At 33.4% G+C, this 26,607-nt stretch overlaps 1 protein-coding gene across 2 annotated transcripts in view; it reads left to right on the top strand.

The window, feature by feature from the left end:
• The window catches only part of Hasp (Hig-anchoring scaffold protein), a 359,559-nt gene that overhangs the window by 282,896 nt on the left and 50,056 nt on the right, over positions 1-26,607 (top strand). For both annotated transcript variants that reach the window (XM_089094509.1, XM_089094508.1), the window contains 3 exons: positions 1,371-1,513; positions 5,148-5,274; positions 19,471-19,630. In XM_089094509.1, the coding sequence (XP_088950635.1) occupies positions 1,371-1,513; positions 5,148-5,274; positions 19,471-19,630 (430 nt within the window). The remainder of the gene's footprint in view (positions 1-1,370; positions 1,514-5,147; positions 5,275-19,470; positions 19,631-26,607) is intronic.

Raw genomic sequence — 26,607 nt, 5'->3', positions numbered from 1 at the left:
GCCAGTAGTGGATGCTTAAATCTCAGAGTGGATTTAACGAAAAAAGCATAGGAGCTGGATATTCGCCGTTCAATATGTGTGATAAGGAAGGAATGGGTCGACTGCAATGAAGAGCCTAGTTGCAGCTCTAGGTATACTATTTTATCAACTGGTTCTACTCAATAATCACCTAGAGTAATATAAGTGGAAGGGTCATTCTTCCAATCATGAAACAAAACTTTAGAGTGTTGGGAGTTAAATCTCAGACTGACTTTCTTGTAGTTGGACTGCAGACATGAGAATATTTCTGAAAGGCGGTTAAGCATCCGGCTGAGATTCAGCGTGTCATCGGCATAGCATACTAGGGAGATGTCAATGGAACTGAGAATGCACGATGAAGGACAGCTGTCTTGAGGTTCAATAATCTAGTTATTGAAGAAATTGGGGGATAAAACTGCTCCCTGACGGGCACCTTTATGGACTGATATCAAAGCTGACCGTGGGGCTGGCGGAAGGCCTTTATCGGGAGGGAGCTTGAGTCGCACGCGAAGGTGAGAAGAAATATCACGGAAAGCCCGGATGATATTTGAGTTCACTCCTCTTTTAGCTGAATTTAGCAACATAAGTGCATGAATAAATGAATCAAACACTCTCTGCAGGTCCAAGCCCCCGATTGCTAGACTTTCTCCTGAGTTGTTTGCATCCAGGAGTGCATATGCAACGACATGGCGTGCTTCCGCAAAACCAATGCCGCGTTGGAAACCAAATTGTCTTGGTGGACTACAACACAGTTTTTCAAACTCATCTACGAATAAAAGTTCAAATAACTTTCAGAGAGTGGTAGCAACCATGATTGGACGGAAAGAGGAGCATTGCATGGTAACTTTTCCTTTTTTAGGAACTGGCGTAAGATCTCCAATTGAGAAAGTGGTTGGGACAATACCCTGAATGAGGATAATCTGCATTATATATATATATATATATATATATATATATATATATATATATATATATATATATATATATATATATATACAGGTTTGACTCTTTTCTGGATAATGTAGCCAAACCCTCACCGTTGAGATCATTTGAAAATATGTAGCGAGGCTGTGTTCCTTCTGTAAATACGATAAAATGCCCTTTTTGACTTCTATTGGCTGAAAAGTGTTTGGCTGAAAAACTGTTATTGGCTGAATAAAAAGTGTTTTGCTCTGTAAAATCCCCCTCGAAATGACACCACCTTCCTAAGCCAATTTTCAAGGCTTGACAAGTGTTTCAATATCCTTTTAAATATATCAAGTTAATACTGATAACTAGAATGAAGTGCTTTATAATACAACACCATTTTTGTTTCATTATTGTATCACTAGTTATTGAGCCTGTTTTTAAAGATGCCGTTGGCCTCAACGATGGCAGATCGGGAGATGGTGACCAGCCTTGCAACTTTGAAGGATCAGAGAAGAATTTGCTTTCTTTCCTTGATGACTTAGAAGTCAAGGAAGGGAATATTCAATTTCCAGCTGGAACTGAATTGGTAAGTGTCAAATTTCATACCAATTTTTTACAGTGCGTTCGTAAGGCTTAATAACATGGTTTTAATCTTTTTAAAGGAGGCGACTGAAGGGTAGGAAACACCTGGCCTTTTATAAGCGTACACCTGTGAACAACAAGCTAGGCTTTTCATAAAGAAGGCAGTGTATTCTTTGCAACTATCCTAGAGTTAAACAAGAAAATCTGGTAAAAACATTCTAATTTTTTTTAAATAATCAGCAACCTTAAGTAAGTTGGCTTAAAAACCACTCAGAATGTGCGTTAATCAAGAAAGGAATCCTAGTTTAAAAGTACCTAAAAAGGTCCTTTCCATCCTCTTGAGTGAAGATTTTAATTTGCATTATTGTTTTTTATATTTAATATTGTCATAGGAAAGTTTATATTGTATTTTTTTCTTATGTTTTTGTTACTCCACTTTATTACCATGATAGTGGGTCAAAATAAATTATTATTGTTAGTATTATTTTTATTATTATTTTTGAATATTTTTTCGTGCGCCCAGCAATCCAAAGCATTATAGTATAGCTATTATTAAAACTTTTCCAACATGTAAACAGTTAGCCAGGGTCTGAATTCTTATAGAGATTAAATAAAAAAAACAAGTTTTTTAAACTGAAAGTAAGGAGTGACATTAAAACTTAAAACGAACAGAAATTATTCCGTATATGAAAGGGGCTGTCCCTCCTCAATGCCTCGCTCTTTACGCTAAAGTTTTTTATTGTTTTAAAAAATAAAGTTGTGAGACAGAGTCAAATTTTAGCGTAAAGAGCAAGGCGTTGAGGAGGGGACAGCCCCTTTCATATACGGAATAATTTCTGTTCGTTTTAAGTTTTAATGTCGCTCCTTACTTTCAGTTTAAAAAACTTGTTTTTTTTATTTAATTTCTGGTCGTTTTTTAGTTAATTCAGCTTTTATTTGTATAAAAATTTTACTTTTCTTTTGCTAAATGGATTTCTTTACAAATTAACTTACGTAAATAACTTCTATATTCGTATATTTTTCTTCTGGCAAAAAATACAAAGTTGCAGATTTTTGCAGATATGAGCTTGAAACCTATGTAATAGGGTTTTCTGATACGCTGAATCTGACGGTGTGATTTTCATTAAAATTCTTTCACTTGTAGGGGATGTTTCCCCCTCTTTAAAAAATCGAGTAAATTTTCTCAGGCTCGTAGCCTTTGATGAGTAATACTAAACTTAATAAAATTTATATATTTAGGATCAGCATTATAAACACATTCTTTTGATACATTTATTGACATCAAAATTTCGTTTTTAAAAGTTTCGATTACTATTGAGCCGTATCGCTTGTTTTTTTATTGTTTTTTTTTATTACGTATATGTTATTACTTATATGAAGGGGTTCTCCCCTTAGTCAATACCACGCTCTTTACGTTAAAAGTTAAAAAAAATTTTGATTAAGAAACCCCTGAATCAAAAAGGCCGTTTAATTAGAATAGATAGCTCTTTTGAAAGCACTAAAAAAAAACTGTAGCGTAAAGAGCGAGGTACTGACTTGGGGGAGAACCCCCTCACATGCGTTATAATTTCTGTTTGTTTTAAGTACTAATATTCCTTCTTACATTTCAGTTGAAAAAACTTGTTTTTTTTATTTAATTTCTGATCGTTTCTTAAATAATGCTTGGAAATCCGGCGCCCCCTTCATAGAAATGTCCCTTACCCCAAAGAAACATCCTCCACAAAAATATTCTCCAGAGTAACCCCCTTCTCTAGCCCCCCCCCCCTCCAGAAAAAATCCTTCCTGAAAATGGTTGTATACTTCCCAATAACCAATAAATAATGCTGGCAAGTCCGGCGCCCCCTTCATGGCAATTTCCCTTCCCCCATGAACAGATCCTCCAACATAACCACCGACCCACCCTTCCCTCACACTACCAGAAAAAAAACCTCCTGAAAACTTCTGTATACTTCCCAATAACCAATACTATATGTTAACATTGGGTAAAGTTCATAACTTTTAGCCCTCCCTCTGGGAACTTCGGGGGATTAAGTCATCCTAAAAGACATATTTATCATATTTTCGACCATGCTGAACAAAATGGCTATCTCAAAATTTTGATCGGGTGACTTTGGGAAAAAAATAAGCGTGGGAGGGGGCCTGTTTGCCCTCCATTTTTTTTGGTCACTTAAAAACGGAACTAGAACTTTTAATTTCAATTCCAATGAGCCCTCCAACGATATTATAGGACCACTGGTTCGATACGATCACCCCTGGGAAAAAAAACAAAAAAAAAAAAAAAACAAACAAATAAACAAATAAACACGCATCCGTGATCTTTCTTCTGGCAAAAAATGGAAAATTCCACATTTTTGTAAATAGGAGCTTGAAACCTCTACAGTAGGGTTATCTGATACGCTGAATATTATGGTGTGATTTTCATTAAGGTTCTATAACTTTGAGGGGGTCTTTCCCCCTTTTTTTGAAAATCAGCCAAATTTTCTCAGGCACTTAACTTTTGATGGGTAGCACTAAACTTGATGAAAGTTATATATTTGAAATCAGCATTGAAATCTGATTCTTTTGATATATCTATTGGTATCAATAACCCGTTTTCTAGAGTTTCGGTTACCATTGAGCCGGGTCGCTCCTTACTTACAGTTCGTTACCACGAACTGTTTGAAAAACGGAAAAGATTTAAAATATTCTATCTTAACCAATAAAAAGGACTAGAACATGATGTGTACTTTACTGAAAACTAAACACTTCTTAAACGTTTTCTCTTTTATAATTTTATGATATTAAAATCATTAAGATTTTAAGGAATAAGTATAGGTATATATTAAACTGTCAATCAACATTTGTTTGTTCTTTTCCGTGATCTTAATTATGATGGTAATTTTTCAGCCTAATTTTGGATTCTATGAGAAATAAAAAGACAGTGTGAACTAAAGATTGCTTATAGTAAACTGCAAATTATATTTCGTTCCTTAGAAGTCCCTGTTTCTGCTGTGTAGTTTATTCTCGTTTTGACTTTGACTTAATTATTTATTGTAATTTCTGATCGTCTGGTCTTTCATTTATTTATTGATAGTGATCTATCGTATTTTTACGCTTGAAACATCATTTAACTTTATTTCTGCTCGTTTTTGGTTTGATTTGCCTCTTTACTTCTTATTGAAAAACTTTGTTTGTGGAATTTTTTTTATTAGTTTAAAAAAAATTGCTTCTTTGCAAATGGTGAGAAATAGAGTTTTGCTATAATAGAGGGTTATTGGTATTGGGATGTGTAGCTATTCAAGTTTTAGAACGGATTTAGCTTGGATTAACCCCTTCATGTAGATTGTTTCCTGCCCCCCTCTTCCTCACGGCTTTGACGTTGAGCCTCATCCTCAAACATAAAAGCAATCCTTTTTTGAGAATGTTTAGATACCTCATATCTTTACAATTTGGCTTGTTAAAAAACAAGTTAAAATTTTGGGTATTCTGAAATTTAAAAGTCCCGGCTCTTTAAAAAGACTACATTAATCTCCGAATCCAAAGTTATTTATACTATCTTCCTACAAATATAATTTTACGATACGGACGAAGTTTTTTAGACAGATAATCAACGTACAAATTTTGTCGTTAAGCTTCTTTCATTTGAAAAACAATTCTAGGTCTCACGATGCATTGATATTGGAAAATATTCATTCCACGGATCACCTAAGCGCAAATGTGTCAACGGAGAATGGACAGGAACACAGGCACACTGCCTAGGACTAAGTCAAGAGCATGATTACGCAAGTATGTTACTCTTTTGCTTGTTTGTGCCGGAAGCGAAAATGAGACTTCGAGCTCTTCATCAATTCATGTTACTTAGATTAATACTGTATGGCACTTGCTAAAGTTAAAAAATTTCAATCTTTCAAAATCCAATGATTTAAGAAATCAGATTGAATCAGTGCTTACAATTATGAAATAAATTCAATGAGAAGTATCCTCATGTATCCAGCTATTGAGTGTACGCTGTTTCTAAAAAGAGAAGATGGTATTTCTTTTTTACCAGGTTTTACTTAAACCAGGTTTTTTACCAGGTTTTACCAGGTTTTGCTTTCTCTGTCTGTCTGCTGGTCACCAAAATTTGAGATGCTTATTTTCACCCCTTCCTCTTATCGGATTTGGCTCAAAATTTGTATATAGATTTGCTTTAATTAACATTTTAATATTATGATGTACTTGAACCTCAAAAATATTTGATTATCCTACAATTTAGTCACAATTTAATGATAATAATCAACTTACGCTAAAAGTATTTGGACAAGCATTCTTACCTTTAAGCTATTTTCACGTAGGACCAGAGACGAAAGAGAAAACTAAGATCTTATCATAAAGACGATGCAAATTCCTTATCTTGCCACTGGTTGTATCCGCGTTGTTTCAAAGCAGGAGTCGAGGTTTGAGAAAGCAGAAGTGAATTTCAGATTCAGCATTCACAAGTCGAATGTCCCACTATAGATTAATGAAAATTAATAGGGAAAAGATTCTTTGTCCTCTTTTTAAGTCTGTTGGTCTATAAATGCTAGAATTTACGAATATTAACGGAATGACAATCAGTGTTTTTGAGAATTGTCTTCTTTGCGATTTTAGAGTCTTCTCAGTTCAGCCTAATAAAAGGTTAAGTATCCTGCCCATATTCACAAAATGCCTGTAAATGTTTCTTGTATGAAACGGTTTAGTGTTTCGTGGTTTTAATATAGTATGTATTGAAGAACTAAGTAGGCACAATTTACACAGTTTAAGACCAAAAAGTCAACAAATGGTTCATTTACTCCGATATGCATAAAAATCAGAAACAAGGAAATTATTCAATAACGGATTTTTTTACAACATTACATAAAACATAATGCTCAAAAGAAAGGATAATTAATAAACAGTTAAATACTAGTAATATACGCAATATATTACCAGAGAAAAATTGACGCCGAGATTGAGAATAACCTGAGTCACATAAATTGAACTCATACGAAAAGGAGACTAAATCATCATTCAATTAAACAATTGAAACAATTACAATTTTAACGCAATTACAACTGACTTAATTGAATAAGTAACTGAGGATAAAATTATAAACTCCCACTTCCAGGATTTGAGGCAGGAGAGGCTTTCCTCATTTTTAATTAAGTCTTAATTTATTTCTAATTGTGGACAGCGAAACCAGTGTTTAAAAGATGAGCGAAGGAGTGAATCACATCGAATTACAAACGAAAGAAACTTCCAGTGGGTAAGAATCAGAACGAATTTTAAACGAAAATAAGGATCAAGTAAGTAGACTGTCAGGTAGTACTTTGATTGTCACCGGTTCCCTGGCACCTTTCCATGGCCCTTTTGAGGGCCAATGAGCTCTATCAAGGCCAGGCAGTGAATTGTATCAAAGCCTTTTGAGGCTCAGTGAACTATATCAAAGTCCTTTCCTTTTGACAATCTATGAACCGTATCAAGGCAAGACAATCTTTAATCTCACTGTACTCTCTAGCCTTGAGAGATAGTAGTGCAATAACTTAGTTGCGCTATAGATTCTGATAGTTCTATGGCTCTCAGGCATCATTGCGCCGTATGAATGAGAGGGGTTTCAAGTTTCATTGCATTGGAGTCAATTACCATTGATAGTTATATGAATAAATTTAAATTTTATAACTTTTACGGGCTGGATGAAATCGATTTACACTTTTATAGGAATCATATATTAAAATATAAAGTGGGATTTCAAATACATTATAATAAAAGGCGTCAAGAATAGAATATTAATATATAAATCCAGAACCATCCTTAGAACCAGAACAATCCCTAGAAATCAAGCAGTGTTGGGGTTGTTGATTTGACGACGCCCATAGGGGATAGGATGTACTATTGGAGTTACTATAAATTCTTCTTACAAAATACAAAATACGTTTCTTGCTCTATTTTGCACAAAAGTTTGATGAAAAGAAATCAAGTAGTGAGGGGGTTATGGATTTGATGACGCCCATAGTGGGTATACTATTGGAGCTACAACTTTCCATGGAATTCTTAATTACCAGAGAACTCTATCAAGGCCAGGCTCTCTTGAGAATCTATTAACTCTATCAAGGCCAGGCACTTTTGAGAATCTATGAACTCTATCAAAGCTCAGCCCACAAGAGAGTTCTAAGCATCTCATGCATCATTGGGAAATCCAGAACAATCCTTAGAAATCCAGAACAATCCTTAGAAATCCAGAATAATCCGTAGAAATCAAGTAGCGATGGGGTTAAGGATTTGACAACGCCCATAGTGGGTATACTATTGGAGCTACTACAACAAGTCGTATACATTTTAGGCAATAATATGACAGCCCTTGGTCATCGATGAACCAACCTCCAAAGCCCCCAATGCACCTCACCCTTCCTATAATTCCTCCCCCCCCCTCTGTTTTGTGCATTTTTAAACTTTTTTTTAATTTTTTTTTAACATAAAAATTTTTCAACTTTTTTTAATTCTTCTTGCAATATCATAAACCATATCTTGTCTACGTGCGAGAACTGTTACCTGTGTAAAAATAATCTTATAATAAACACTGAAATCGCTGCAAAAATAAGAAGGGTTTTGGCAGACAATATTACTAATCAAAATAAAGATGAATATTTTTTTAGCGTGTTTCAAGTTTAAATGAAAAGTATTAAATTTTATTCATTTTGATCTTGATTGTTGATAATTATTCATTCATTCTTACAGAAACTGCAATATTTTAACGGGAAGTGTCTTTCAGCGTGGTTTAAGTTTAAATGAAAATTATTAGATGCAAATTCATTTTGATTTTTATGTTGTATAAAAATTCATTCATTTTTATAGAAACTGCAAGATTTTCATGAGAAGTATATTTCAGCGTATTTTAAGTTTAAATGGAAAGTATTAAATGCAAATTCATTTTGATGTTGGATATAAAATCATTCATTTTTATAGAAACTGCAATAGTTTCACTGGAAGCATTTCTCAGCATGATTTAAGTTTAAATCAAAAGCATTAAATGTAAATTCGTTTTGATTTTGATTTTGGAAAGAAATTCGTTCATTTTCATAGAAACTGCAATAGTTTCACGGGAAGCATCTTTCAGTGCGTTTTAAGTATAAATGAAAAATATTACATACAAATAAATTTTGATTTTGATGTAGGATAAAATTTTAGTCATTTTTATAGAAACTGCAATAGTTACACGTGAAGCATCTTTCAGCATGTTTTAAGGTTAACCGAAGAGAATTAAATGAAAATTCATTTTGATTTTGATGTTGAATGAAAATTCATTGGTTTTAATAGAAATGGCAATAGTTTCAGGGAAGCCTCTTTCAGCACGTTTTAAATTTAAACGAAGAGTAAAAATGGAAATTTATTTTGATTATGATTTTGGATAAAAGTTCATTCATTTTTGTAGAAACTGCAATAGTTTTACGGGAAGCATCTTTCATCGTTTTTTAAGTTTAAATGAAAAGTATTAAATGCAAATTTATTATTATTTTGATGTTGGATAAAAATTCATTCATTTTTATAGGGACTGCAATAGTTTCACGGGAAGTATCTTTCAGTTTTTTTAAGTTTAAATGAAAAGCATTAAATGGAAATTCATTTTGATTTTGATTTTGAATAAAAATTTATTCATGTTCATAGAAACTGCAATAGTTTAACGGGAAGCATCTCTCAGCGTGTTTTTAATTTAAATGAAAAGTATTAAATCCAAATTCATTTTGATTTTGATGTTGGATAAATATTCATTACTTTTTATAGAAACTGCAATAGTTTCACGTAAACATCTTTCAGCGTGTTTTAAGTTTAAATGAAAAGTGTTAAATGCAAATTCATGTTGATTTTGATGTTGGATAAACATTCATTCATCTTAATAGAAACTACAATAGTTTTTCGGGAAGCGTTTGTCAATGTGTTTTAAATTTAAATGAAAAGTATTTAATGCAAATTCATTTTGATTTTGATGCTAGAAAAAATATATTCCTTTTTATAGAAACTGGAAAAAATATATTCCTTCTTATAGAAACTGAAATAGTTTTACGGGGAGATTCTTTCAGCTTGTTTTAAGTTTAAATGAAAAGTATCAAATGGAAATTCATTTTCATTTTGATGTTGGATAAAAATTCATTCATTCTTTTAGAAACTGCAATAATTTCACGGAAAGCATCTTTCAACGTGTTTTAAATTTAAATAAAAAGCATTAAATGAAAATTCATGTCGATCCTGATGCTGGAAACAATATTCCTTATTATAAAAATGTATTTCTTTTTATAGAAACTGCAGTAGTTTCACGGGAAGCATCTATCAGCATGTTTTAAGTTTAAGTGAAGAGCATCAAATGCAAATTCATTTTGATTTTGATGTTGGATTAAAGTTTTTTCATTTTTATAGAGACTACAATAGTCCCACGGGAAGTATCTTTCAGCATGTTTTAAGTTTAAATGAAGAATGTCAAATGCAAATTCGTTATGATTTTGATGCTAGAAAAAATTATTCCTTTTTATAGAAACTGCAATAGTTTAACGGGAAGCATCTTTCAGTATGTTTCAATTTTAAATGAAAAGTATTAAATTAAAATTCATTTTGATTTTGATGTTGGATTAAAATTCATTCATTTTTTTAAGAACTGTAACAGTTTCACGGGACTCATCTTTCAGCATGTTGTAAGTTTAAATAAAAAGTAGTAAACGAAATTCGTTTTGATTTTGATGTTGGATAAAAATTCATTCATTTTTATAGAAACTGCAAGATTTTCATGGGAAGTATATTTCAGCGTATTTTAAGTTTAAATGGAAAGTATTAAATGCAAATTCATTTTGATGTTGGATATAAAATTCATTCATTTTTATAGAAACTGCAATAGTTTCACTGGAAGCATTTCTCAGCATGTTTTAAGTTTAAATCAAAAGCATTAATTGTAAATTGGTTTTGATTTTGGAAAGAAATTCCTTCATTTTCATAGAAACTGCAATAGTTTCACGGGAAGCATCTTTCAGTGCGATTTAAGTATAAATGAAAAATATAATATGCAAATAAATTTTGATTTTGATGTAGGATAAAATTTTAGTCATTTTTATAGAAACTGCAATAGTTACACGTGAAGCATCTTTCAGCATGTTTTAAGGTTAACCGAAGAGAATTGAATGAAAATTCATTTTGATTTTGATGTTGAATGAAAATTCATTGGTTTTTATAGAAATGGCAATAGTTTCAGAGGAAGCATCTTTCAGCATGTTTTAAATTTAAACGAAGAGTAAAAATTGAAATTTATTTTGATTTTGATGTTGGATAAAAGTTCATTCATTCTTATAGAAACTGCAATAGTTTTACGGTAAGCATCTTTCAGCATGTTTTACGTTTAAATCAAAAGTATTAAATGCAGATTTATTTTGATTTTGATGTTGGATAAAAATTCATTCATTTTTATAGGGACTGCAATAGTTTCACGGGAAATATCTTTCAGTGTTTTTTAAGTTTAAATGAAAAGCATTAAATGGAAATTCATTTTGATTTTGAATAAAAATTCATTCATATTCATAGAAACTGCAATAGTTTCACGGGAAGCATGTTTCAGCGTGTTTTTAATTTAAATGAAAAGTATTAAATCCAAATTCATTTTGATTTTGATGTTGGATAAATATTCATTACTTTTTATAGAAACTGCAATAGTTTCACGTAAACATCTCTCAGCGTGTTTTAAGTTTAAATGAAAAGTGTTAAATGCAAATTCATTTTGATTTTGATGTTGGATAAACATTTATTCATTTTAATAGAAACTACAATAGTTTCTCGGGAAGTGTTTGTCAGTGTGTTTTAAATTTAAATGAAAAGTATTTAATGCAAATTCATTTTGATTTTGAGTCTAGAAAAAATATATTCCTTTTTATAGAAACTGGAAAAAATATATTCCTTCTTATAGAAACTGAAATAGTTTTACGGGGAGCATCTTTCAGCTTGTTTTAAGTTTAAATGAAAAGTATCAAATGGAAATTCATTTTCATTTTGATGTTGGATAAAAATTCATTCATTTTTATAGAAACTGCAATAATTTCACGGAAAGCATCTTTCAACGTGTTTTAAATTTAAATAAAAAGTATTAAATAAAAATTCATGTCGATCCTGATGCTGGAAAAAATATTCCTTATTATAAAAATGTATTCCTTTTTATATCAACTGCAGTAGTTTCACGGGAAGCATCTATCAGCATGTTTTAAGTTTAAGTGAAGAGCATCAAATGCAAATTCATTTTGATTTTGATGCTGAAAAAAATTATTCCTTTTTATAGAAACTGCAATAGTTTAACGGGAAGCATCTTTCAGCATGTTTCAATTTTAAATGAAAAGTATTAAATTGAAATTCATTTTGATTTTGATGTTGTATAAAAATTCATTCATTTTTTTAAGAACTGTAACAGTTTCACGGGACTCATCTTTCAGCATGTTTTAAGTTTAAATGAAAAGTAGTAAATGGAAATTCGTTTTGATTTTGATGTTGGATAAAAAGTAATTCATTCTTATAGAAACTGCATTACTTTCACGGGAAGCATCTTTCAGCGTGTTTTAAGTTTAAATAAAAAGTATTAAATACAAATTCATTTTGATTTTGATGTTGGATAAAAATTCGTTCATTATTGTAGGAACTGCAGTAGTTTCACAGGAACCAGTTCGTTTGGGCTTAGTAAGCGTGCGCGCAAGCTTACTCAGCCTACCTCAACACTCCAAAAGATACTTGAATCTATTAAACCTTGAATGTATTGTAGTTTCTGTAAGAATGAATGATATTTTATCCAACATCAAAATTAGAATGAATTTTCATTTTATACTCTTCATTTAAGATTAAAACATGCTGAAAGATGCATCCCGTGAAACTATTGTAGTTTCTTTCAAAATGAACGCATTTTTATCCAACGTCAAAATTAAAATGAATATGCATTTAATAAATTTTCATTTAAACTTGAAACATGCTGAAAGATGCTTCTTGTGAAACCATTGTAGTTTCTATTAGAATCAATTAATTTTTATGCAAAATCAAAATAAAAACGAATTTCCATTTAATACTCTTCATTTAAACTTAAAGCACGCTGAAAGATGCTTCCCGTGAAACTATGGCAGTTTCTAAAATATGAACGAATTTTTATGCAACATAAAAATCAAAATGAAGCTGCATTTAATACTTTAACATTTAAACTTAAAACACGCTGGAAGATGCTTTACGTGAAACTCTTGCAGTTTCTATGAAAAAAAAATGAATTTTTATCAAAAATCAAGATCAGAAGCAATTTGCATTTGATACTTTTCATTCAAACTTAAAACACGCTGAAAGTTCCTTCCTGGGAAACCATTGCAGTTTCTATAAAAATGAATGAATTTTTATCCAACATTAAAATCAAAATGAATTTCCATTTAATACTCTTTACTTAACCTTAAAACACGCTGAAAGATGTTTCCCGTGAAACTATTTCCTTTTCTATAAAAATGACTGAATTTTTATCCGACATCAAAATCAAAATAAATTTCCACTTAATTCTTGTCATTTAAACTTAAAACACGCTGAAATTTGCTTCCCGTGAAACTATTGCAGTTTCTATAAAAATGAATGAATTTTTATCTAACATCAGAATCAAAATGAATTTGCATTTAATACTTTTCATTTGAATTTAAACCACGCCGAAAGAGGCTTCCTGTGATACTGTTGCAGTTTCTATATGGATTTTTATCAAACATCAAAATCAAAATAAATTACATTTAATACTTTTCATTTAAACTTGAAACGTGCTGAAAGTTATTGATTTTTATATTCATTAGTGATATTGTCTGCCAATTATTTTTTTTATTTTGTCAGATCCATAACCCCCTTAAATCCATAACCACCCACTACTTTTTTTCTGGAGATTGTTTTGGATTTCTATGTTAAAATTGTATTCTCGGCGCCTTTTAATATAATGCATTTAAGATCCCACTTTCTATTCACTTAATGTAGGAGTCCTATAAAATGTAAATCGATTTCATCCAACCCAAATATAAAATGTATTCATACAGTTATATATTATGTTTTTGTTGTTTTTATTTGTTACTGGTTGCCTTGTAATACGAGCTAGACTCTCAGTCGGGCATACCATATTGTAGATGTATTTAGTTTGTAAATACAAGAACCTGAACCTCAATGGCAAATGGCCATTGATACCACTCTAATTCATACGACGCAATGATGCATGAGAGCCATAGAACTCTCAGAATCTATTGCGGTCTGGCCTTGTTAGAGTTCATAGATTCTCAGAAGTGCCTGGCCTTGATAGAGTTTTTAGTTTCTCAAGAGTGCCTGGCCTTGATAATGTTCACTGATACTTAAGAATTCCATAGAAAAGTGTAGCTCCAATAGTATACCCAATATGGGCATCGTTAAATTCATTACCCTCTCACTACTGGATTTCTTTTGATCGATTTTTTTTCGGTAGAACCGAGCACGAAGCGTATTTTGTATACTGTAAGAAGAATTTGTAGTAACTCCAATATTTTAGCCTACCCCCTATGGCCGTCGTCAAATTCATAACCCCATCACTACTTGATTTTTTGGGATTATTTCGGATTCCTAAGGATTGTTCTATATTCCTATATTAAAATTCTATTCTCGGTGCCTTTTAATATAATGGATTTAAAATTTCCCTTTATATTCACTTAATTTAGGAGTCCAATAAAAATGTAAATCGATTCCATCCAACACAAACATAAAACTTATTCATATAATTTTCAATGGCAATTGATTCCACTGCAATGAAACGTGAAACCACTCTAATTCATACGGCGCAATGATGCATGAGAGCCATAGAACTCTCAGAATCTATTGGGCAACTAAGTCTTTTCACTTTATATTCACTCTCAAGGCTAGACAGTACAGTGACATTCAAGAGTGCCTGGTCTTGATGCGGCTCATTAATTATTAAAAAGGAATGACCTTGATACAGTTCGCTGAACCTAAAAAAGCCTGGCCTTGATAAAGCTCATTGCCCCTCAAAAGGGCCATGGAAAGGTGCCAGGGAACCGGCCACAAGCAAGTTACTACCTAACAGTCTACTTATTTAACGAGATTATTAAAGTAAAAACTATTACTAGGTGAAAATGTAGAAAAGAAGTCATATTAATCTGGCTTTAGAAGACAAGTGACAGAGAGAATCACATACATACATGCATATTTAGTACAAGCATGTTGCGTAGCCAGTGGCTTCGCCGCCGGGCTCCCGCATTGCTACGTGCCAGGCTTGTATATATTGATTCTTATTGTTGCTTGTCTTCTAACCGCAGACAGTATGAACTTCTTCTTCATGTTATGGCCTCGCCATGGGTTCAATACAACCACCCTGGAAAAACACAAGTTCCTCCCTAAAGTCGTGACCTTTTTAGATTCTTTTTGTGGCCAGAAATGTAATCACCATGAAATGAAATTCACCATGACCATGTCTTGGAATCAAAGCCCACTTTTCCACGTTTTCCTAGGACGGAGTTGTCCTAGCCAAGTGGATGGCGTGCTGGATTCGGAATCCTTTTTCCAAAAGGCGAGGGTTTGATTCTTGATGTCACCAGTTATTTGGTTTATGGCGGGGGTCAGTTGAGTAACTCTGTAAGCTCAACCAGAGTCGACCCAGCTCTAAATGGGCACCTGGAGAAATCTGGAGAAAGTAAACAGGAAGGATATGCGGAGGCACAGGATAGCTACCCCACTTCCCCTATTTCACTTCCTGGCTGAAGGGCTTTGAAACAGAGATCAGCACTGCCAGTTCGGACTTTAAGAAGCTTAGTGACGTATCCTTTACCTCTCCTGAAGCGTAAATTTGTATGTTTCTGCTTTTGGGAGCTCATCCCCCAACTCTGATTCCAAAACTACCTTACCTTGAGTTTAATCTTCACTAAATCCTTCAAAATTAGGGAAAGTAATAAACTCTTCACTTGTGGCTGCTTCAAAACTGTCTTTTGTTGGAGGGGGTTTAATACAGAGGTCCTCTTCTCTTGGAGCAGCTTCAAAACTATCTTGAGCGGAAGGGGTTAAAATAAACTCTTCACTTGTGGCTAGTTCAAAATCATCGTCAAAGTCTTGAATCTCAGTAAATAATAATGAAGTGCCTATAGATGGGCTGGAGGCTGGAAGGGCGAATAAATTGTCCATATCTGCGTTGCTAGCTGAATGGGTGAATATATTTGTTAGTAAAACATCACTGGTTGGAGGGGTACTCGTATCTGTTTTTCCAGTTGAAGGGGCAAATAAATTGTCTATTAAAACGTCACTGGTTGAATGAGCCTAGAAATTGTCCAATAAAGAATTACTAGTAGAAGGCTTCGACATTAATCCAAATTTTTCTAACTCTTTGTTAATTAAAAAGTCAAGTTCTGCGTTATTGTCTATAGGTGTGTCACTGCTTGAAAGGCATCTGTATTTGCATTGCCAGTTGTAGTTGCATATAAGTTGATGGGGAATTGCTTGAAAGGGCACTTGTATCTGATTTGGAAGTCGTAAGTGCATACAAATTGGGGCCTGAATATCGCCCCCTTTTCTATGGAGGGAGTTTCTCAAAATTATCAAAAATATCGTATCCATTTTTCATGAGTAAGCTTCAACACCTCGTAAGACACTAACTTAGCCAGGATATACCACCTTTTTGGTAAATAAGATTTGGTGGAATCTAAACATCTAGTAGCCGAATATTATTTTCACATTTGTTGCGGAGGTGTGTCTCCCAGGGAGAAAATGAAATCATTGAATGGGGCTTAAAATCAGGTCATATTCCGTCTGGCCTTTTACCTTTCAGGGTTGATAGAATACATATATTCAAGGTTGAGGGAGGGGATGTGTCCTGGCTAGAAATTTGTCTGTCTAGGGGGAGAGGTGGGGGGTCTAAAACCAGGTTAAAGGATTGCCTCTCTGGAAGACATATGTTTACAAGACAAAGGGTGTGAGAAATAGTCCACACAATGTCGTGAGAAAGGTCCCATGCAATGTCGCGTGGGATATCATGTTCTTTGTCGTGAGGGATACTTTATCCCTTATCGTGAGAACTAGTCGATAAGATTTTGTCGTATATCCCTCATGCTCCAAGCCAATATCGTCGTATTCCCCTTTATCCCTTGTCGTCGTGTTTTCCTAAGTCCCTATGCATTGTCGTCGTATGCCCCATATCCCTTGTCATCGAAAGCGACCCCACATCCCTTGTCGACGTATGTCCGCTATCCCTTGTCGTCTGAATACACCCCTCTATTTTTACTGGTTTATATTTGAAGAAAGGGACAAACGTAAAAAAAATTTTCCGGTGTTTCAACATCACACCTGCGTGAACAAGAAACTGGCTTTATCACAGAAAAGGCAGTATTTTCTTGTAGAACATGAGTATTTAGGAATACAATTTCTGGCCGAACCATCTACCAGTGTAGTGAGATTGGGTAAGCAAGTTTTTTTTCAAGTTCAATCGGGTTTGTTTTAAAAAGAAAACGAAATAAAATAATATAAAAGACACTGCTCTGTCACACATTCGACGTTGAGACCCATAAATGTAAAGATTCATCAGTATGACGCAGAATGGCTCTCACATCACACCAAAGACAACCACACGCCTCCTCTATAATTACTTATTATTAACTTAATTATCGGATTCCTCCCTCCTTCCCTGGAAGCACAATCACCTCACCAATATAACAATAAAACGTCAAAAATAATCTTAAATACTAAACTTATTTTAATCCAAATTAACTTCTAATCACTTGACTTTTCACTAAATATTTTTTAAATTATCTTTGAAGGACCCAAGTGAGCTCTTACATCTCAGCTCATGTGGAAGCATGTTTCACTCTAAAGCGCAAGTCACATCTGGGGAAAATCCGAGCGCACCGTTGGTGTTCGTCTCACCCGAATGTCGAAAACAGATCGGATGTTTTAATCATGTTGTTCAGATGTCAATCTAGAGAGATTACGAAAAGGAGATGGATGTGACCAGGAGGTGAACCTAAAAATATAAACTGAGCCTGATAGACGGAAGAGTGAACCAAGAGAGAGACAATCATCTATACTTTCAATTATTTTCAGTGCACGCCTATCAGTGCACGCCTAAGTTTTTTCAAGTGTAATTTGAACTTTGACTGCCAAATTGTAGCACAATATTGGAGATAAGGTTTCAGAAGTCCGTTGTAAATTAGACGAAGGTTTTTTTGTGGAAATGTGTGCTTCAGTTTCCTGATAATGCCAAGTTTGCGGGAGAACTTCAGTTTCACAGCCTGGATGTGGTGTAAAAAGGAGAGGTTTTCGTCAAGAAGTACACCTAGATATATAGCAAAACCCGTTTCTGGTCGCCTAATCGTTCCTCGAGGAGTCGTAATTCCAGTTATTTTTGGATGAAGAGTTCTGATCCTCGAAAAGAAGAGAACAAATGATTTGTCAACATTAATTATAAGTCGATTTACATACATCCATATGTAAGTTTCCTCCAAGATGACTTGCAATTTATTCTGGAGTGCTGACATGCTAGTATCACAGGAGGCCGTTGTAGTGTCATCTTTGAATGCCACGAGTTCATCAGAGTCACTGTCATCATTGGAAGTGTCTTCACCTCAGCATAGTTTGCAGCACCTTGAAGTCCTGAAATTTGGGTCTAGGACACGACTTAGGTCATTCGCGTGAACTAGAAACAACAATGAACCCAGGATCGATCCCTGCAGTACTCTGAAGTTAAGCACAATATCGTTCAACGGATCTTTTCCCATATAAATGTGCTGGTTGCTAAGGTAGGACTATAACCATTCCAGTGCCTTTCCTCTAACTCTGATGTAAGTTAATTTACTTAGTAGAATTCGATGATCCATACTGTCAAACGCTTTTTTAATATCAAGCAAGATAGCAGCTGGGACAAATTCCAGGTCAAGTGCTTTGTTCACAAATAAGCTCAGTGACGTCAGCTCATCTTCTGTTGAGTGTCGTGGTCTGAATCTGAATGACCACTGGTTCAGAAATCACTACACTTCGAGAAAAGAGTAGAGTTGGTTCTTCATAGGCTTTAAAGCTTAAACATTACATAATTTTCTAGATCACACTGGATATTTATTTATAATTAACATGAAATCAAAGTACAGTATGTGGTAAAACCTAAATTGAAATAGTGAATGTTAAGAATATTTTTTACATCTATTATTAAAACTTCGAATATTTCCGCTTCACAGCAGAAAACCTATGTCAGCAGAAAATAATTTATTTTCTCCATGCCGTTTTCTTTAGCTGTTCGTAGTCATTCGCCATCTTATATAATTTCGCATGCGTCATAAATACCCAAAAGGATCACTTCTGGGTATTTTTTTTTTTTTTTTGTAGAAAAAATGAATGCTGGCCAATCTTCTATTTTGGTTTAATGGGATCAAGTTTATCCTGATATTTTTTATCATACTAATGTAATACTGATAAAATCCCTCGGGGTATTGGAAATCTTACTTTCCAGCACTTGGCTACGAAAGAAATGCAACTTTTAAAATCTCTAATCTCGACTTTCAGCTTCTACTTTATAGAACAGTTTTTGGAAACATGTTTTGACTACTCGCTGTTCAGAGCGTACTAAGACACACTTCTATATTTCTTTTGAATGCATTTAAAGTAAAAACATTCTTTTGTAGAATTTTTTAGTGTTTCTTGGGGACAGTGAATGACCTTTTGACATTTCTTGTTTTTTTTTTTATATTCCCTACCATGTCAAAAAAACTACATATGTGGTTGGTTTGGATGCTATGACTGAAAGTAAGAAATTGAGATTCCAAGGAATCCTTGAAAAGAAAAAAAAATTGGAAACAGAATCATTCTGCGTTATTGAACATACACCTTCTTTTTTCGATTCATAAATGAAAAAGATCGTCTGATAATCATTAAGGGGAATATTTTCGATTTATCATCCCTTCCTGTTTATACATGAGGAAATAGTCCATCCTTAACTGATTCCTTTGATTTTAGTGGATAAGCCCCCAACAATTTTAATCCGTCACTCTGTGGCACCTGTGATGCAAAGCAACGACGGGAATCTTGTAGTTTACCCTGGTTCTATCGTTCACCTTGAATGCTTATGGCTTCGGAAATTTGGCCAGCCAAAATGGGAAGTATCCCACAATTACAGGTGACTAATATTCATATTATATTCCGCTACTTTAATAATTGATAAGAAGAAGTTTTTCTTAAAAGAATAAAAGAAAGGCAATATCAAGGTTGATAGAAGTTTTGATAAAAATCAGTACAGTAGGCCTAAAATTCTTAGGCTAAAACAATAAAACTCCTAAAAGTGGATCTGGGGGACAAACTAGGTTATATGAAGATGGTTTCAAGTTCCAAATTTTATTTCGTTTTTAACCACAAGCCTTAACATCATTTGTTAGTTGGACATTGTTTATCCTAATAAGTCGGTGACCTTGAACGATTTGGACTCAATATTTCTCAATACTTAGACGTATCTTCGAGGAGATTTTAAGTCTCACAGGTAGGGAAGAGATGTAAACATTTAATTAAAAATACTTCCCCTAGTCCCTGTTTGAAATGTAAATTCTCCGCCTCAATCAGGTTGCAGAACAGTTTTTCGATGTAATGCCTTTTCATTTTTCTTAAGGGAGGAAGCATGAAAGTCGATAATTCAGTTTACAATTCCCTGTTCTTCTTTCAGTCGTAGGTATGTTACTAAAATACTAGTTCACCTAGGGCAATTAGAACGAGACTAAAGTTGAGTATCAAAAAGTTACTCGATTTTCCTAGTACCGAAAGAAAAAGCAACAAATTATTGAGAAAACAATATTGATCATAGTAGGAAATTATTACCAAAATATTTAAGCTTGAAATAAGACAATAAAATTCCAAGTAGGGTAAAAATACTGGTTAATATAAAGGCTACCCAATGTTTTTAAGTTTCTAGATTAACCATCAAATTTATTGTTAATTAAATGTATAATGATGAAAATACGCTTAACGTTGATGACGACTTCCTTTAGCTAATTAAAAAGCATGTATCAAACCCTTCATGGTACCGAAAGTCAAGTAAGGAGCGAGTGTTCTCAGTAGTGCCAAAGTTTCTATGTAACTTAAGTTTTATATCAATATATACATCAAAAGAACTCACTTTTAAGCTAATTAATTTAAAAAGACTTTATGAAAAAGAAGTTTTCTAAATTAAATGACATATTAAACTTAAGATCAGAAGAAATAAAAAGCTATAATAACTCGAACTTAAAACGACCAGAAATTACTATTAAAGAATAAATGAAATCCGAAACGAACGGAAATTAAATAACCAATCATAGCAAAAAAAATACAACAGTTACTAATATAAATGAATAAATAATCTCAAAACGTGTAAAGCTGAAGTTGAATATGCAAATCAAGCTTAAAATGAACAAAAATATTTTGCTATTGAGGTATAAATGAAACCCAAAACGAAAAAAAAATTAAGTAAACAATTATAGCAGACAAACAAGCAATAGTTACTAATATAAATGAGTAAATGCATCTTAAAACGAGTGAAACTTAAATGGAATATGTAAACCCAGCTTGAAAAGAACAAAAATCTCTACAAAGAAGATGTTGAGTTTTGCCTCCTTCTCTCATTGTAAAAGTCTAAAACCTACTGCGTCTTTGGCGCTTTACTGAAAACTATATTTGTATAATCCTATTAATTATTGAAGGATCATCAGTTTAAAATTTAATTTTACTGTAACTTTTATGTTTATTTTCAATGTTGTAAGAATAACATGTAATATGTTTGTAATATGATTCGTTTTCAGTAAAGCGCCAATGACGCAGTAGGGCTTAGACTTTTACAGTTAGGGAAGGGGGCATTGTTTGTTTGTTTACCATGGTTATTTATTTAATTTCTGTTCGTTTTTGGTTTCATTTATGCCTCAATAGAAAATGTTTTCGTCTTGCATATTCAACTTAAGATTTACTCGTTTTGAGGTATATTTATACATTTATATTAGTATCTGCTGTTTGTTTTTTTTGCTATGAAAGTTTATTTAATTTTTTTTTCGTTTTGTATTTCATTGATTCTTTAATAGTAATTTCTGGCTGTTTTTAGTTTGAGTTATTGTGGTTTTCTATTTCGTCTGATCTTAAGCTTAATATGGCCTTTACTTTCTTTAGAAAACTTATTTTTCGGAAAGTTTTTTTCCAAATTAATTTCTGTTCGTTTTTGATTACCTAAGTTTCAAGTTTTTTTAAATTCTCTATTTAGAAATATTTTTTATTCCAAAATAAATTAACAGTTTTGGTAAAAACTAATAAATTAAACTGAATATTGGATATATAATGATATTAATTGCTGAAAGCTCACCAGCTCAGGATTTTGTTTCACCCAGACCAGATTTAAAGCCTTGACGCCTCTAGACCCAAGCGTTTTTGCCACTCCGTTTTTGCAAGATTTTAGGAGAAATCCCCCAAACTTCGGGAATGGGGAAGTCCGCAGGGCCTAATGGGCCTATTGGTAAATCCTGATCTGGTTTCACTGCAATTTTCATTTTATTTTCAATGTTGTAACAAGAACAAAAGAAAATATTAAGCCCAACTCATTAAGCTTAATGAATTAAGCTTATTGAATTAGCATGAATTAGCAAACAATTCAGTTGTTTTTTTACACTATTGGGAGTTGATAGTGGAGTTGGCAGCAATGATACAAAGACAAGAGTACCAAATGTAGCAGTAGAAATTACAATAGGATGTAGACTAAGCCTTGAATGGGATGAAATTAAAGAAAAGGGCGGATTTGTGAAACATAAACTTATGGGGAATCTTGTGATTTTGGAAAAATGTATGAATCTAAATGATCTATTTCAAAAATTATCAGAGCAAAAGAAAATATTCTCTCAAATAATGCTTGATGATATAATGAAATATGAATATACAGCTTTGAATTATTGTATGATGCTTGTGGCTCGTGGCCCAAACGCATTTCCTCAATTTATTGACATACTAATCGAAACAAAACAAAACATTATTGTGGATTTGCTTTCTAACACTACCTAGAAAGTCAATGCTGATTTAAGACTGTATCCGAAGGATTTTTCAGTCTATATTTTTTCTTGAGAACAACAAACAAGTCGACAATTTATAAAATCCTGTCCACACAGATTTAATTGGTTTAAAGTGTTATGTCACTCGATTACTCCTCTTCTCTCTAGAACTAGAAAAGAACATTCCCTTTATCGATTGTAAGTCAGTTTCCTTTTGGCAGTGAGAATTTCAGCAGTAAAAAAATGTTCTATACATATCCACTGTACATGTATACATTGGGAAGCTGGTCTTCCTGTGATAATTGTACAATGGTTGACAAGCATGATGATAAGTTTAGTTTTTGTATTGAAGTGATTTGTGACTCTCACACTACAGGATTCCCATGCTCCAATTGTCACTATGATAAATGTGATCAGTGGAAAATACGTATCCTAGCATGATTGGAAATAACCCTAAACGAGATTTTAGTTTATTTCTAAGAGACTGCAATTGTCGTGGTTTTAAATTTTTTGGGAGGAAGAATAAGGTCTACGCTTCAACTGCTGGAATAACAAGAGAATCTGGTTTCTACGTCATCGATGTGAAGACAATGGCTACTATAATTATAAGCCTACTGATTTTTATTAGGCTGTTACAGAAAGTGACCCTATTTGAAAACACTGTATCTGATATTACTTCAAATAAGCAAATTGAAACACGAGAATTTTATAATATGAATGAAAAAGCATCATTGACTTCACAAAGGGATACAATAAGAGTGAAGTTACATTGGATTGTAGAAAATGTGACGTTTGCTTTTTTCACCAATATCGATACATAGTGAATTCAGATGATCTGCCATCATTAGCTGTTCTTGATAACTACCTATGCGTAGAACAAGAACACTAAAGGGAAAAAAACATCTTTTTGTACACATATTTTTATTAATATACAAATTTACCAAAAAATTTAGAATATATTATTCACAGGGCACTGAAATCAATATTATATAGGTATGAAAGTGTATATGCCGCTAGGAAGTCATTCGTTCGAGGGATGTCAACGTAAATGTTGAGAAACTCATTGTAAGTATATTCACAACATCGAAAAAGGAAATATACGAGTGCATGAAAACCACAGCTTTTAGTCGTTAGATCCTGCACTCTTCTGGTTTTGAATAATAGTTTTCCCACTGCTTTCAATAAAAGTGTTGATGTGTTGAGTGTAGAATGCGCAAGGTACCCCAAGAGGATAAAAAAATTCTATATTCTTCGGTGTTCGAAAGATGCATAGCCAATGACCCGTCTTTACGTTCTATGGACTACTACTAACAGTGATAAGGGTATTGTTAACACTTTGAATTTGTTCAAGGAAATCCGAGGGTTACAATAGGGTTTGTATTTGGACATATATGGATCCATATTAAATACGCTGATTATGTGGTTTGTGTTCACGGTGTGAGGTCTAGTAGAAGACTACCTTCCTGAGGGACATCCCAGTAAGTTCCGAATAGATTTAATGAGATTAATGCACTACTCTCAGCTAATGGCTGGGCGAAGGTGCAGTCTAAACATGCTCTCCTTGTTCGTACAATACTCTTATCTTGAGTGCCAGAAAAGTCCAATACAATGATACCATGAGTTTTTGCAAACACTGTATCGGTTATATCATTTTCAAATAGTTGTGAATCTCGAATCTAGGGATTGCATTGTCAATTCATATAGGATCCTGTAGGATTTATCACAGGATAAATTGTAGAGTTGGATTCAATTTAGTTTACGCACAAGAGAGGAAAGTTCGAACATTTCAATTTTGTGTGGGAAACTTGTACACGATCCTATAGTACTAGCACTGTTTACAAATGCCAATGACAGTTTTGAAGGAATTTCATCGTTGATAAATGAAGAGTCGGTGAAGGTGTGTGAACCAGTGGCAATATGACGCTGATTAGTGATTGTATGAGGACCAAGTAGGTTGATATTATTTCCACTAGCTCTCAGTTTTTCCGCTGCCAAAGCAAAAGAAGTCATAACCTGTTGCTTTCACACATTAAGTATTGCCGAGGTGAGAGAAACTGTTTCATCGGGTGCTGTAGTAAGTACCTATCACAAAATGAACTGTATGTAGCTCGTATACCTTGATTGTTGCTATTGCTCATCAATGTTCCATTTATATAGACACTGACTTGTCTAAATAAATTATACAATACACAATTTTCATAGGATACTCCATCAGTGGGACTTGGCATTTCATTGTCAGACTTCTTGACTACCACATGTAAATCTGTTAATGTGGAAGACAAATCCATAAAATAATCTACATTGGAATAAATTTGAAAATGAATGTTTTCAGAGATGTTGTTGTGGGTCAAATTGTTCATAGTAACCATGCTTTAACTCAAATCTACATTTTCTGCATTTAAAACATTTAAAGACGAAGTGATTGATGGATGGGATTCCTTGTGTGGTAGATATGCCATTTTAGTCTAGGAAAAGAAACTCTTTTTTGATCTAACACTATTCTTCCTTGATTTCCTTGGTTTCTTCTTTGACAAAAGTGATGTCTCTCGTTTCTAACCTGAGCAGAGACCGATAAGTGATGCATTGTTTTTTTTTACCTTTTTTACCATTTTCCACTTTTTAAAGATTTTAATCGCCCACCAAAGGATCGTGCACCGGACCTGAGATTTTCCGAAACACTTTTTTTTAATCCTTGCCATAGTCTATAGGATGCAAAATTCGCGGCAGCCTTTACAATATATTTCTTAGCCAAGGGTAGTGTAGAGCGAAATAACTTAACAAACCAACTGCCAAGACCATAATCTGATATTGATGAACGACTTTTGTAATAGCCCATTCCATGACCCATTTCTCTTGGACTAAGAGTAGAAATATAGCAGTCAATATAACGAAAAAGGAATGCAATTTTGTATTAGGCATCTTGTTATTGAATGGGTCGAAAATGACATGCAATTATAACCAAACCTTTTTTTATTGCTAAATAATCACCTAATTCAATTCTTAATGTTAACTGGCAGAGTTCCAATAAGAAGTGTTTACAGGGATATACTGAAGATGATGTAATGATGAATGTGATCGTGTCTGGTTTTTCGTTCAAGAACACGTAGGAAAGGAAGGTTGCTATTGCCAACTCTCGATGTTACAACGAATGAAGCGAAAAGAAATATACAACATTCGGGGAAAATGACGCGATCTATGCTGCTGGTGCTTCCAGCACTTCTATCATTGATTATATTTAGTTTAAAACCAAGAAAATCTCTCAGATTATCTTTGAGAATAACCTTTTCATTGTAAACAGGAGAAAAAATGTAGATCTTTCCCTTTTCCAATGAATAGTTAAATTGAAAAGCACCGTTATTACGACCGGAGATTCTTCTATTAATAGCACGAAAAAACCATTCACGCTACCAAATTCTTTGTATGGTTATGTGATGAAGGGATATTCACCCTAGTTAATTGATTGCATCCATTCCTCGGTAAGGAGTGGCCAATCATGTGGTCTAACCTTTATGCCATATGTACGATCTTTTCTCAGAATATCTTATGTATTTTTGAAAATACAATCGACTCAATTTCATACTCCCCATCGAATTTGATGGTGGGAGAGAGTTTTGTCCAAAAATCACTTGTTTTATTCAAATCACTGTAGAGTGGATCAGAAAAATTGGACATAAATGGCACATTGAAATCATTGGGCATTGTATATGTCTTAAACTGATACCCAAGAATAAAAAACAGAGTTAAATCCTAGCTAACGGGGAAGCAACTCTCTTTTACCTTTGTGTGTATAACTCTTGAATATCTTTTCAATTTGATAGATTTCACTATTATTTTTGACTTTTTGAAGTTCATAGTTATAAAAATCGCTGATAATCTCTTCATTTGGTGTCTCGTAGACGGTACGTTACAGATTTTGTGTCTTGGATTTTTGACACTTTAAAAAGCTCAGTGGATCATAAGTAATTCCCCTTTTCAAAAAAGCTAGTAGTTCTTTTTCATCAACATTGAATTTTTTATTCTTCACATCTTTTTTACTGGAATAATGTTTAACAAAAGTTTCAATTGTATCATAATCGCCTCGATGATTTTTCTGAGGATTAATGTT

This window comes from Artemia sp. Qi Xiang Cuo, chromosome 9 (genome assembly GCF_049724085.1).
Source record: "Artemia sp. Qi Xiang Cuo chromosome 9, ASM4972408v1, whole genome shotgun sequence".
Taxonomy (NCBI): Eukaryota; Metazoa; Arthropoda; class Branchiopoda; order Anostraca; family Artemiidae; genus Artemia; species Artemia sp. Qi Xiang Cuo.
Note: the sequence above shows the minus strand (reverse complement) of the source record. Positions and strands in the feature narration are given on the sequence as shown.